This window comes from Hippoglossus stenolepis, chromosome 1 (assembly GCF_022539355.2).
Source record: "Hippoglossus stenolepis isolate QCI-W04-F060 chromosome 1, HSTE1.2, whole genome shotgun sequence".
NCBI lineage: Eukaryota > Metazoa > Chordata > Actinopteri > Pleuronectiformes > Pleuronectidae > Hippoglossus > Hippoglossus stenolepis.
Window position 1 is genome coordinate 300847 of NC_061483.1, and position 15167 is coordinate 316013.

Here is a 15167-nt window from a genome sequence, read left to right on the forward strand (position 1 = left end):
TGGTTTCCCTGCTTACAGGCAACATTACCAAGAGAACTCTGTGTGGCCACGACATCAGTTACATCAGAACTATTCCTTCAATGAAAGAAGAGCAGAGAACGACACTGAAGATGTTTCTGCTTCTGACTGCTTCTAATAAACAGATGATTCATTCCATCACCTGCCCTTTTCCAATGAAGCCTCTTCAGATTGTTCAGTGTGACAAACCATCGAATGCCCCAGGTTCACTTCTTATGTAAGAGAAATAAACCAGATATGGGCTCTCTGGTATCTGTTGTTCTGCCTCTTCACGCACATACACACAAAAAATCACAACACTGTATCTGTGAAAGTCTCAAATATCCCTGAGGGGCCACAGTTTTTTATTTATCTATGCTCTTCAAACGATTCTCAGTGTGGACAAACAGAATTAAAATCTTGTTGAGAAATAATGCAACACAAGCTGCTCTTCAAGTACGTTTAGGCCTGTATGCTAAACACCCCGGTGAATCAATGCTCTTATTATCGTGGGTTGTACTTGGAGAAAAGCATAAATTAATGTGTTTGATTCAAATGAAGCGACATTTGCAGGTTAAGTAACAGAAGTGTTGAGGTCATTCTAGGAACTGGGCAGCTTCTGACCACGACATGCTACAATGATTATAAAACAGAGGGCAGCTTGTTCTGCCCAGGGAAGGTGAAACACTGGCTGTGATCAGTAATAGGCAAATCACAGGGGCACTTCTTCCTTAGACCACTGAAAGGGCAAAAATGTAATCTCAAAGGCAGACCTTATTTAAATAAATCCAAAGATTTAGACAGAGCAGATCTTTGAAAGAGACTGTGTGTATGAGGGAGAGACGAGGAAAATGTGACTACAAACATCATCCTTTGGTGCAACATTTGTCATTTGTGTTTATGTGAAGTAAAACAGTGGCGAGTGCATTCATCCTGTTTTCCAGCAACCTCCCCTTTCAATGTCTTTCATCATTTCAAATCATTAATATCTATAGCCACAAGCCAGAAAAGCAAAAGCAGTTTCGACAAAAACAAGAGTTTCTAAGAACAAACACCCCTGACAGCCGTGCTTTTGGTATTTTCCCACCCTCTGCACTTTAAAGCCATGATGAGAGGAAATGACGTCTTATTAAAACCATCAACCATTCTGAGAAAACACGAGAACCTGATTTAGTGAACATGTGATTTAGTGACACGTGGCGGGAGCGTACAACCAGATGAGTTAACCTGGCTTCACCCTGCATGTAGGAGAACTTAAAGTGGCCTTCAGGTAACTTCACGACAGAGCCTCTGTGGAGCCAGTGTTTGAGTCTTGGCTGCTGTAGTAAGTGGTGAAACACGGCAGACTGCAGGGACTCAATTCCAACATGGGCGAAGTTTGCCTCCAAGGCTTCCTGCCAGAGAGTCTGTGCACGTGGTCAACATTTTGAAAGGGTCTATTTTAAGACAAACCAAGATCTTTTCGTAAACAGAACCAAGAAGTTTTGTTGCATGAACCTAACTAATCTGAAAACTGAAAAACAGTACCCACTCCTGAAGTAGATATGGAGGAGTCATTCTAATCATTCTTAGTTTCAGGTGATTATACACACAAGAAAACATACAACAGACAGAATGTGCTTCAGTCCAGCACATACCTGTGCCAACAGTCTCCTCAACTTCAACCAAGCTGCATCAAATTATACACACTCATACACTCCTCTTTGTCTGATTCATTTTTCATCAAGGTCCAAGAATTATTATCTGAGAACTCTGTGAAAATAAACACTATCTTCTTATGTTAAAGAGAGAAGATCCTGGACCTGCCCCCATGTCTCATCCTTTCACTACATTTCATGGAAATCTGTTCAGCAGCTTTTGTGTAATCCTGCTGTCAAACCAACAAACAGGGGTGAAAACATAACCACCTTATTGGAGGAATTTAAGAAAAGGTCAATTGTTTGATTCAATCTGTCAATTCAGTCCCAACAAACAAAAACATGGTTCACATATCCTCGTGAAAAAGTACTGACATCAGTGACATTCAATATTCAATGTGGTACAAATGAAAATAATGTCCTTTTAAACCTCTGACTCCAGTGTTGGTGTGAGCGTCACATAAATCCACAACATGCAGACTTCACACATGTATAGTTGAGCAGGATGCCAAGTCGCTGCAGCAGCAGCTGAGGAGGCTGGGGTGTTTCAGTGTGTTAGTGTCGCACACTCGTTCACACTCAGTCCTCTGGTCAGCGGAGTCAATGTAACGCAGCTAATTCCAGCTGTTTGCTGTGTGTCCTGAGCCCAGACCCGTCTCAGCCGCACTCACTGGGCTTTCTGTCTCTCGGGGTCAGTGTCAGTTCATACCGTTCAGCAAACTTCACTCACAGTTGCCTCAAAACCACTTCCTCTTTGCCGTGCCATTCAGGACTCTCCCTCTCATAGAAAGAGCACATTGTAAACCAATGGTGTGTGAATAATATGAAAAGGCCTTTTATATCCTCACATGCTATTTTTATTACTCTAAATGTGTACTGTATATATGGTATAAAGATTATGGTAATAACAATGTCTTCTTTCTGGATCAAATGTCTTGTTTTGTCTGCACAGTCCTGAACCCAAAGACACTTAACTTACTTAAGATGAGAAACACATGCTGCTAAGAAGCTGGAACTAACGACACTTTTTACTATTTATGCTTGAACTTTAAAGTTGAAAATAAATCAAACTCTACTTGATTATCTGCTGTAAATGTTTTGTGGAGCCAAAACCTTTAGTTAATAAATTATTAACACAAACCATCATTTCAGTCATTTATTTTTTTTAAATCTAAACAATCTCAGGCTTATATAAACATGTGTGTGTGTGTGTGTTTTCTAACTGATGAATTCATTGATAAGCAAATATTGAAAACATCAGTCTGTAAGAGAAAAATCTTTTCTCCTTTATTTTCCTGCTGAGAAAGTTAATCTCTCCAATGCACTTTAGTAAAGTATTATGACTATTTTACGATTAATTAGTGAAAACGTAAATGTTCTACATATTTATTTTGGATGAGCTTAAGCTACCAATGACACCATGAATCACCTGACTGAGTCATTTAGATCGTTTTCTGAAATATCATAAGCCACAAAGTCTACAAGGTGAACCTGAACACACGGACTGTACATGGACAACAACACGTTAAGAACAAACGTCAGCTTCTTCTGAAACATGCCACAGTGACAGAGCTGCAGGAGGCACATCAGGGTTCAACCTCTGGGAATTGAATTACGCCCATATCTTCACATGCTGCTGCTTCATAACAGAACTTCACTAACTTTCACATTTCCTGTCTCATGGCTGGTTGCTATTCAAAAACACATATTGTTCGATTTATGTAAATTGTTCATGTGAAACACTGTTTTTGGTGTTTAATTCTTAGTATTGTTTTCACTAGTGATTTATTTGGATGGATTTTTGTATTATATATATTTACAAATAAAGATGGTTACTGTTGATGGGATGGTTTTATATGCACTGAGCAGCTGGTGGTGTTTATTTCTGCAGGATGAATTTATATAGAGAGAAAAGGTTCTCATCGATCTCATGTGTTTAGTATGTTCAGTTACTATGATCACATGTGTTTAGTATGTTCAGTTACTATGATCACACGTGTTTAGTATGTTCAGTTACTATGATGACACGTGTTTAGTATGTTCAGTTTCTATGATCACATGTGTTTAGTATGTTCAGTTACTATGATCACATGTGTTTAGTATGTTCAGTTACTATGATGACACGTGTTTAGTATGTTCAGTTACTATGATACACGTGTTTAGTATGTTCAGTTACTATGATCACTGTGTTTAGTATGTTCAGTTACTATGACACATGTTTAGTATGTTCAGTTACTATGATCACACGTGTTTAGTATGTTCAGTTACTATGATGACACGTGTTTAGTATGTTCAGTTACTATGATCACTGTGTTTAGTATGTTCAGTTACTATGATGACACATGTGTTTAGTATGTTCAGTTACTATGATCACACATGTGTTTAGTATGTTCAGTTACTATGATCACACGTGTTTAGTATGTTCAGTTACTATGATCACACATGTGTTTAGTATGTTCAGTTACTATGATCACACATGTGTTTAGTATGTTCAGTTACTATGATGACACGGGTTTAGTATGTTCAGTAACTATGATCACATGTGTTTAGTATGTTCAGTTACTATGATCACGTGTTTAGTATGTTCAGTAACTATGATCACACATGTGTTTAGTATGTTCAGTTACTATGATCACACGTGTGTTTAGTATGGTCAGTTTCTATGATCACATGTGTTTAGTATGTTCAGTTACTATGATCACACTGTGTTTAGTATGTTCAGTTACTATGATCACACATGTGTTTAGTATGTTCAGTTACTATGATACACATGTGTTTAGTATGTTCAGTTACTATGATGACACGTGTTTAGTATGTTCAGTTTCTATGATCACATGTGTTTAGTATGTTCAGTTACTATGATCACACGTGTTTAGTATGTTCAGTTACTATGACCGTGTGTATGATCACTGTGTTTAGTATGTTCAGTTACTATGATCACAATGTGTTTAGTATGTTCAGTTACTATGATCACACATGTGTTTAGTATGTTCAGTTACTATGATCACACATGTTTTAGTATGTTCAGTTACTATGATCACGTGTTTAGTATGTTCAGTTTGATCACCATGTTGAGTTCAGTTACTATGATCACATGTGTTTAGTATGTTCAGTAACTATGATCACACATGTGTTTAGTATGTTCAGTTACTATGATCACACGTGTTTAGTATGTTCAGTTACTATGATCACACATGTGTTTAGTATGTTCAGTAACTATGATCACACATGTGTTTAGTATGTTCAGTTACTATGATCACACATGTGTTTAGTATGTTCAGTTACTATGATCACACATGTGTTTAGTATGTTCAGTTACTATGATCACACATGTGTTTAGTATGTTCAGTTACTATGATCCCCTCTAATGACAGCTTCTTACCCTGGAGACTGTCAGGTCGGTCATCAGCTGTTCGAAGGCCCGGGTCTCCTCTGCTTGTTTCTGGTTGTGCAGAGCGATCTTCTCGCTGAACTTCCTGGGGTTGGAGCCCCCTGTGCCCGGGGAGCCGGACATGGTTCGGGCCGCAGGGTGACTTCGGTGTGGTGTGGATGGAAGATGGAGGATGGGCTGAGTCTATAGTTGACAAAGTGTCAGTGAATCCATCACAGGTTCAAATCTCGGCTCGCAGAGGCTAACGCAGCTAAGCTAAGCTAACGTCAGGAAAGTTGTGTTGTTACGCCCCGAGAGCAGCGACGCTAGCGGCTCCGCTGGAGTTCGGACTTCAACGTGTTTTTAACGAAGTAACGTGATGTTTCAAGAAGTTTGAGACACAATCACACTCCACAGACTCAGAACCACTTGTTTGAATCCAGCGCTGACGGAGCGTTAGCTGTCGATGCTAACATAGCGGAGAGACGCAGCTAGCTCAGTTAGCTTAGCTGCTGTCACTTCTCCAACACGGACAAACTCACTTTACCACAGTGCCGACCCTCGGTCAGCATCGAACACACGGCCGGGGCAGACGCACCGTGTGCGGGGTGACTGCGCTGGAGCTGTCGGAGGAAGTTGTTAGCCTCGTTAGCTCCACTGGCTGTTAGCTCTTCAACAAGTGTCCGCGGGTGTTTCACTGAATTCACACTTCAATTCGCCCCAAAGTAAAAAGAACAAACCCACAGAAACAGGAATCGAACCAAATCCTCCGGGAAGCAGCGGGTGAACCGGTTCGCTCCTGTAGCCGGTGTCACAGCAGCGGACTCGCGTCTTGTGTTAATCCAGGGGCAGAGCGCGCTCCCCCGGTAAACTCCAGCCCGTAGAGCCGCTGACGATGAGCCAACAGCGGGATCAACACGGGTGAAAGCCGGGGAAGGTTCCGGGGAAGAGCCGCTGGTGTTTCCCGGTGAAGAGCCGCTGGTGTTTCCCGGTGAAGAGCCGCTGAGGTTCCGGGGAAGAGCCGCTGATGTTTCCAGGACCGAGACTCAACTGCTCCGGATCCGCATCACACACACACAACACCGGCCATACCCGGTCTGTCCGCCAGGCGGCGACACACACCCACTGCACTCTGACGGAATATTACAATAACAAGAAGAATGATAATTATCATTCTAATAATAATCCTAAAAATAATCATAATAATAAAAATAATGATCATAAAGATAATAACAAAACTTATAATATCCATAATAATGATACAAATAATGACAATAAAAATGATAAAATCATAATAAAAAGAATAACAATAATATCAATAATAATGATACAAAAATAATGACAATAACAATGATGTAATAATAATAGTAATAGTTTGTTCTGAGCTTTTCTTTTACTTAAAATGTGAATGTGAGAAGTTGTCTTTTTGTACGTCAGCCCTGTGATTGGCTGGTGATCTGTCCAGGTGACCTTTGACCTTCAGAGGTTAAACCATAGAGATAATGATGATGTAGATCAGAAGTATGAAGTCGTAGAAAACAGATGGCGTTAAAGAGAAATCAAACCTGTATATTTGTCAGTGTTTTCCCTTCAGATAATTAAAAGTCTTTACGTCTTCAGCACTTTATTCTACAACAGGTCAAATACACTTAGGACTGAATGAGAGGAAGTGATGTGGAGGGAGCTCGGCCATCGACCTCCATCACAGTAGAAATATCACAAAACAACATCAGTGAGATCTACACGTCCTCCAGATCAGAGTAATGACAACATATCAAATATGAAGGAAACTTTGTTGTGTAGTATTTTTACTAAACTGATTTTATAATAACAAGTTAAACCGTGAACAAATAGAATTCCAGTGAATCATGAGTGACTGTGCTGCTCGTTTCCTCTGCTGCTGAATGAAACAGACACACACACACTGCTGATCATCAGGGTCAGTCCAACACAAACCAACATCACAGCCTTGACGTGGAACATGAAGTTATTCTCTTCCAATAATTCAATTCTAATTCTTCAATTCAAATTAAAAAAGTCATCAGGCTTAATGATGATCAGCTCAATATGAGCACGGCAATTCGTTTCATTTAACAGCTGAGGGACGTCCAATCCAAATCAAGTGAGGGAAAGAAAATCAAAAAGGGTTTTTTTCCTCTTGGTCAGTTTCTCGTTCCAATTAGTCTCAAACAAAAACTCAAACACAATGAGACAGAGCTTAAGACCAGGTCAGGAAGAAAATATACGTTTATCAGGAGGTGAGCAGATCGACTATCAACTAAGAGAGACATAAAACGTGATCTCCTCACATAAAACATACATTTTTATAATTATTCAAAGCCCATGCACGACACATTCAAGACATTTCAAGCAAAAATAATACAAATCTTAGACCTGTGTCTGAGCTGCAGTTACAGACGCTAAAGAGGAACTCTAGAAAGCTTCTGTTTGCTCGCTCCAGTTAAAGCACAAACACGTCATAAAAACAATGCACATAAATTAGCACATAAGACAAGTGCAGGAGGGAATGTGTATGAAGCAGGAAGGTGGAGCTCAGCGACCCTCGTGGGCTTTGTGGTTTCAATCAGTGTCTGTTGCCTTTTTCTCCCTTTCTCTATTTCCCATAAAATTTCTTGTTGAGCAGGAAAATGAGCAGGTTGACGTTGATGGTGGCGCGATCGAAGAGCTTCATCACCGCCACGCCCTCGTACTGCAGCTGGAGCAGATCCTGAGAAACAACACAGCTCCATTATCATCTCTGTAACCATGACGACAGATCCACTGAGCGCTGGAGGAAACTGTGCGTGTGAAATCAAAATACCTGATATTCTAACTGTAACGTCTCCAAGTGAACACCCATGAGCTTGGCCTTCACGTCAAACACCCCGACCGACTGCGAGGGCGAAATCTCAAAGATAACATTCTTGAACCTGTGAGCAGAGGAGAGCAAAGAATTCAAGATTATTCCATGAGATGCTCTTATGGATCATGAGGTAAAGAAGCACAGCTCTAGTTTATGGTTGTGTGTAGTAGTTGTGTATCATATGGATCATGAGGTAAAGAAGCACAGCTCTAGTTTATGGTTGTGTGTAGTAGTTGTGTATCATATGGATCATCAGGTAAAGAAGCACAGCTCTAGTTTATGGTTGTGTGTAGTAGTTGTGTATCATATGGATCATGAGGTAAAGCACAGCTCTAGTTTATGGTTGTGTGTAGTAGTTGTGTATCATATGGATCATCAGGTAAAGAAGCACAGCTCTAGTTTATGGTTGTGTGTAGTAGTTGTGTATCTTATGGATCATCAGGTAAAGAAGCACAGCTCTAGTTTATGGTTGTGTGTAGTAGTTGTGTATCATATGGATCATCAGGTAAAGAAGCACAGCTCTAGTTTATGGTTGTGTGTAGTAGTTGTGTATCATATGGATCATGAGGTAAAGAAGCACAGCTCTAGTTTATGGTTGTGTGTAGTAGTTGTGTATCATATGGATCATGAGGTAAAGAAGCACAGCTCTAGTTTATGGTTGTGTGTAGTAGTTGTGTATCATATGGATCATCAGGTAAAGAAGCACAGCTCTAGTTTATGGTTGTGTGTAGTAGTTGTGTATCATATGGATCATCAGGTAAAGAAGCACAGCCTAGTTTATGGTTGTGTGTAGTAGTTGTGTATCATATGGATCATCAGGTAAAGAAGCACAGCTCTAGTTTATGGTTGTGTGTAGTAGTTGTGTATCATATGGATCATGAGGTAAAGAAGCACAGCTCTAGTTTATGGTTGTGTGTAGTAGTTGTGTATCATATGGATCATCAGGTAAAGAAGCACAGCTCTAGTTTATGGTTGTGTGTAGTAGTTGTGTATCATATGGATCATCAGGTAAAGAAGCACAGCTCTAGTTTATGGTTGTGTGTAGTAGTTGTGTATCATATGGATCATCAGGTAAAGAAGCACAGCTCTAGTTTATGGTTGTGTGTAGTAGTTGTGTATCATATGGATCATCAGGTAAAGAAGCACAGCTCTAGTTTATGGTTGTGTGTAGTAGTTGTGTATCATATGGATCATCAGGTAAAGAAGCACAGCTCTAGTTTATGGTTGTGTGTAGTAGTTGTGTATCATATGGATCATGAGGTAAGAAGCACAACTCTAGTTTATGGTTGTGTGTAGTAGTTGTGTATCATATGGATCATCAGGTAAAGAAGCACAGCTCTAGTTTATGGTTGTGTGTAGTAGTTGTGTATCATATGGATCATCAGGTAAAGAAGCACAGCTCTAGTTTATGGTTGTGTGTAGTAGTTGTGTATCATATGGATCATCAGGTAAAGAAGCACAGCTCTAGTTTATGGTTGTGTGTAGTAGTTGTGTATCATATGGATCATGAGGTAAAGAAGCACAGCTCTAGTTTATGGTTGTGTGTAGTAGTTGTGTATCATATGGATCATCAGGTAAATAAGCACAGCTCTAGTTTATGGTTGTGTGTAGTAGTTGTGTATCATATGGATCATGAGGTAAAGAAGCACAGCTCTAGTTTATGGTTGTGTGTAGTAGTTGTGTATCATATGGATCATGAGGTAAAGAAGCACAGCTCTAGTTTATGGTTGTGTGTAGTAGTTGTGTATCATATGGATCATGAGGTAAAGAAGCACAGCTCTAGTTTATGGTTGTGTGTAGTAGTTGTGTATCATATGGATCATGAGGTAAAGAAGCACAACTCTAGTTTATGGTTGTGTGTAGTAGTTGTGTATCATATGGATCATGAGGTAAAGAAGCACAGCTCTAGTTTATGGTCGTGTGTTTTTGTGTAGTAGTTGTGTATCATATGGATCATGAGGTAAAGAAGCACAGCTCTAGTTTATGGTTGTGTGTAGTAGTTGTGTATCATATGGATCATCAGGTAAAGAAGCACAGCTCTAGTTTATGGTTGTGTGTAGTAGTTGTGTATCTTATGGATCATCAGGTAAAGAAGCACAGCTCTAGTTTATGGTTGTGTGTAGTAGTTGTGTATCATATGGATCATCAGGTAAAGAAGCACAGCTCTAGTTTATGGTTGTGTGTAGTAGTTGTGTATCATATGGATCATCAGGTAAAGAAGCACAGCTCTAGTTTATGGTTGTGTGTAAAGTTGTGTATCATATGGATCATGAGGTAAAGAAGCAGAACTCTAGTTTATGCTTGTGTGTAGTAGTTGTGTATCATATGGATCATGAGGTAAAGAAGCACAGCTCTAGTTTATGGTTGTGTGTTTGTGTAGTAGTTGTGTATCATATGGATCATCAGGTAAAGAAGCACAGCCTAGTTTATGGTTGTGTGTAGTAGTTGTGTATCATATGGATCATCAGGTAAAGAAGCACAACTCTAGTTTATGGTTGTGTGTAGTAGTTGTGTATCATATGGATCATGAGGTAAGTAGACAGCTCTAGTTTATGGTTGTGTTTTTGTGTAGTAGTTGTGTATCATATGGATCATGAGGTAAAGAAGCACAGCTCTAGTTTATGGTCGTGTGTTTTTGTGTAGTAGTTGTGTATCATATGGATCATGAGGTAAAGAAGCAGAGCTCTAGTTTATGGTGGTCTGTTTTTGTGTAGTAGTTGTGTAGTAGTTGTGTATCATATGGATCATGAGGTAAAGAAGCACAGCTCTAGTTTATGGTTGTGTGTAGTAGTTGTGTATCATATGGATCATGAGGTAAAGAAGCAGAGCTCTAGTTTATGGTGGTCTGTTTTTGTGTAGTAGTTGTGTAGTTGTGTATCATATGGATCATGAGGGAACTCACTGGTTGGGCTGCAGATCCTCGATGGCGATCAGCACGCCCTTCTCATGGAGACGAGCGGCCGTGTACTTCTGTGAAACCTGTTTACTCTTCTTGGTTTTGTTGTCGCCTGGTTTCTTTGACAACCTGCGGACAGAGAGTAAGATTAGTGTGTAATACAACACAACAACACACACTGATTTATTAGTTCGATACATCGTGAACCTGTTTCATAGAAACATGATGTGAATCATTTCAGAAGCAGCAGGTCTCTGCTGGTTTGATTCGGGTTTTCTATCCAACCTGGTTTTCATGCAGCAGTTCCGGAGTTAAAGGCAGATTATTAATTATGAATAATTCATCAGACATAGAAAACCTATATACACAAAACTTTGTCTGAGGATCAACAATAAGACTCAGCTGAGACTTGTAAGTGGAATAAGTTCTGACATGTACAGTTCAGATGTCTGGAACCTGTGGCAGCTGGTGGTTTCCTAACCACTGGTCTCTGAACCTCCGACTGGGAGGCGACTTGTCGGGGGATGTGTCTGTGGTTCAGGTTGATTGAACTGAACTGTACCCGGTAACAGGTCTGGGAGCTTTTGTGATCTTTACTGATTGATCTTCTAGTAAGATCCAGATGCATCTTGATTGTTTGACATGTAAACAGAACTTTTCACATTTAAAGGTGGATGAACGTGTCAGAAGGATCAGACCTGAGATGAGTGATGTGGAACGGAGAACGGGGTTTGACTCACTTGCCCTTGCTGGCCAGGTTGTCCATACACGTCTTGATGTACTGATTGTAGGAATCAATCTGCACGTTGTAAAACGCAGACTTTGAATTCAGGGCCGTGTTTGTCTGCTGAAGTCTCACCAGCTCGGCTTTTCTGCGCTGACGATACCGTCTCTGATTTCTGATGTCCTGTAATACACACACACATTAAAACATAGAAATGACTGGAGTTGTGTTTGCGTCTGCAGATGATCGTGTGACTCCGACCTTGGCGATGTCATTGATGAGGTCCTGGTAGCGGTTCTCGGGGTGAACCTTCCCCAGCTCGGCCAGACGCTGCAGGTTGCTTCTGATCTTCTCTTTCTTCCCCAGCAGCGTCAGGCTGTCGTCCACAACCGGTTGGACCTGCTTCATCTTCTCTGGAGTCTTGGCGTCTCGGATGGCCCTCCGCTGCATGGCTCGCTGGTACTCCACTTCCTGTCAGTCGTGGAAATAAGATGGAGCAGAGGAAGAATTCTAATTTAATGGTGTAAGATGTTTTTATAATGATGGCGATTCAATGTAAAACCTGTTCATTAAAGGCTTCTACATTATTTACTGAACTTTAAAGTTATTTGGTTTCATTTTTACGTTTAGTTTCCTCAGTGTTCATGTTCATTGTCGTTGTGTTTTCACCATGTTTGTTTGTTAGCAGGATTTAATAATAAAATATCATAAAAACATCGTATGTATGAAACTTGACGGAGCGTCGGTCGAGACTCGTTACAACTTTGGGGCAGATCCAGGGATTTATTGTTTTACTTTAACTTTTTTGCTGTAGTTTTTAAATTTTCACAGATTTCTAAGAGAAGAATTCATGGATGTTGATGAAAACAATCAAACATATTTATGAGTGTGTGTGGGTGCAGATCCAAATAAGTGTAGAAACAGTAGAAACATGTTCAGCACATTTAAACACTCATCTCAGACCTGTTCTGGACTCGCTGCCGAATCCAGGATCTCAGTGAGAGTCTCTCCAGGCTGGAACCGGATCACATCCACAATGAGCCTCTTGGTGCTGGAGAGAGGAAAGAAACACAGAGATGTGAGAAACAAACAAATGTCTGAGATCATTTAGCCTTCATTAGCCTTCATTAGCCTTTACGTGGACGTACTTGAGCAGCAGAGTCTTGGCGTCCATCTCGGTGTTGGCCTCACCGGGGACGTCAAATTTGTTGGCGAGTGTGAGCGACACCTCCGTCTTCCCCATCAGCTCTTTGCCGGGGTCGTTAGGAGGAAGAGGATTTTCACCTGAGAGTAAGAGAACAGAAATAAATTAATTAAATAAAAGTCATTATAGTTTTATTATTTACCAGGAACTGAGTTGTTATAGGTTCATATGGTCACAATATTCTGCATTTTCTGAAAGAAAAGTTAAGCCGTTGATTCAAAGACTAATTGAGCATACATGTGATGAAGATATGGAAACAACACAGACGTGTGTCTTCCTCAGACACAAAAACTAGAACAGGTTCCAAAAGAAGCTGCTGCGTCTCAGCTCACTTCCACACTACATCCTCACGCTTGTTATCTTTGGTGCCTGAGTGCGTTCCAGCACCTGAGGTGAGCAGGTCCGACGACGCCCCCACCTGGACACAAACTGTCGAGACGTTCTCCTCTAGCAGGAGACTCAGGTCCATAAAGACCAAAACCCCACAACACAACAGCACTGGTTTCCTCTGCAGATCAATAAGACATGAACATCTTCCTCTGCACCATCTGCAACATATCTATACATTTTTTACTTTCACTTATTTCAGTTATTGCTCTTGTACTTTAATTCTTTTTTTTCTCCTTGTTTTACTTTTTTATTTCCTTCACATTTCCGCAGATTTTTCTATTTAAAATATTTGTTATTCACCAAACACCAAAGGAGATTCTTTGTATGTTGAAAACCTAATTACAGTAAAAAAACAACACAATAACTATGATTCTGAAGTGAGGCCGGAGAGCTGCAAGAATCCAGATGATGAGCCAACGCTGCTCATAAACACGAGGGGAGAACTTCCATCACACATCAGATCTTTACTGATGAACATTGTATAATTAGTTGAGATCAAAATGACGTAACAACGACCAATGGAAACTATCAACCCACTGAGGACTGGATCAAAACCACACTGAACATCCCAGTAACAAACTGACACTCCTGGTGTCTCCTGGTGTCTCCTGGTGTCTCCTCCAGGCTCTGGACACTGTGCTGGGAGACACAAACCTTCTTGTGACCCCAGGTATGGATGTGTCCTCCTGGAGGAGCTGGACTACCTGTGCAGCCTGGTGGAGCTGCAGGTAGCTCCTCATGCTACCAGCAGTGAGGAGGAGCAGAACCCAGAAGTAGAAGGAGTCAGGAAGGATCAGCAGAGAGCAGCTGTCTGTGGACACCACATGAGAAACAGTCCCAGTTTGGGGCTCGTCTTGCTTCTGCCTCCATTTCACCTGTTGTTACTTTGATTTGCACCAAAGCAGAGAAACTGGTTCACAACCACTGGTTCTTCTAATTGACACTTTGATCTCTGAAGTTGAACTTTACACTGGGAACATTACGGTTCCCTCACTTTACTAAGCATTTTCAAACATGTACAAAAGGCGACAGAGAAAGGACGCAGCTTCATGAACGTGTCACATGACACAAGAAGGTAAAGCGTTTAAATCAAGTCAGCAAAGCAGCTGGCAGATATCAACACTGTTGCTTCTCTCTGGATCCACACGGTTGAATCCTTCCTGTCTCACTCACCGATGAGCGACTCGACCGTGGGAACCTCGCCCAGGTCCTCCAGCAGCTCGTGGATCGGGTCGTTGTGCTCTGGAGCGATGGCGTCCTGATGGTCCAGCAGCAGCTGAGGACAGAAAAAGGTCAAAACCAGGTCACCATCACAAAAACAGCAGTGTGGTGCAAACATGAGGTGAGTTCAAACTCACTGTGTGAGTGTTGATAATCTCGCCGATGGAGATGTAGATGACAGGTTTAGTGACGGTGACTAGGTCGGAGTACTGATCCACGTTGAACTTGTCTTCCAGCGAGGGAACGTCACACGCTGCCAAGAAGAAACGCCTGCGATGGACGACAGGAGGATGAAGTCAGGGGAGCCGAGAAAAGGACAGAAAGTGGAAAATGAATCCTCAACATCATCTTCTAAACCAAATCAGCTTTTTATTTCAACAGCGTCAGACCTGAACTTCAGGTACGAGGCGCTGAGATACTCGTTGATGGGATTGAGGTGGGCGTTGTCCCCCAGGAACATCTTATTGGAGGCGGCGTGCTGCAGCATCTTGGCGACAGAGCCCAAGTTGCGTCTCTGCTCGGTGGTCAGCTGGCCGCCCGCTGACACCTCGATGATGTCAAAGGCGTCGGGTGCCACGATGGCCGGGTTCATGTAGCGGTAATACAAGAGGTTCCCCACGATCTGAGAAGTCGAAATCAAACAACTCGGTCAGTGAAAAAAACCTTTCACTTGAATTATACTGATAATCTTACTTGTATTCAAAAGTGTTGGATTGTCCAACCATCAGTATTAGAACTTTATACTAGTATTAGTATGAGACCGTGCACACAGTACGTCAGGAGTGGGAGACAGAAGAGATAATGAGAGACAGAAAACTGGAGTGACAGCGTAACCGAAGAAGACAACGGACACAGGCTCAAAAGA

The 15167-nt window shown here is 41.3% G+C and overlaps 3 protein-coding genes across 4 annotated transcripts in view; all 3 read right to left on the reverse strand.

The window, feature by feature from the left end:
• Positions 1 to 6129, reverse strand: part of crtc3 (CREB regulated transcription coactivator 3) — a 33853-nt gene extending 27724 nt beyond the window's left edge. The window contains exon 1 of one of the 2 annotated variants that reach the window (XM_035152277.2): positions 5017 to 6129. In XM_035152277.2, the coding sequence (XP_035008168.1) occupies positions 5017 to 5148 (132 nt within the window). In that variant the 5' untranslated portion in view covers positions 5149 to 6129. The remainder of the gene's footprint in view (positions 1 to 5016) is intronic. The other variant, XM_035152284.2, reaches the window with a different exon arrangement.
• Positions 1 to 15167, reverse strand: part of LOC118105716 (ras GTPase-activating-like protein IQGAP1) — a 331334-nt gene that overhangs the window by 298868 nt on the left and 17299 nt on the right.
• On the reverse strand, positions 6612 to 14957 carry LOC124852238 (ras GTPase-activating-like protein IQGAP1). The gene is made up of 10 exons (XM_047340715.1): positions 14692 to 14957; positions 14440 to 14572; positions 14255 to 14357; positions 12636 to 12771; positions 12451 to 12538; positions 11749 to 11958; positions 11504 to 11670; positions 10770 to 10892; positions 7826 to 7934; positions 6612 to 7732 (listed from the first exon to the last, which is right to left on the reverse strand). The coding sequence occupies exons 1-10, from the start codon at positions 14892 to 14894 to the stop codon at positions 7619 to 7621; spliced, it is 1386 nt and encodes a 461-aa protein (XP_047196671.1). The 5' UTR covers positions 14895 to 14957; the 3' UTR covers positions 6612 to 7618.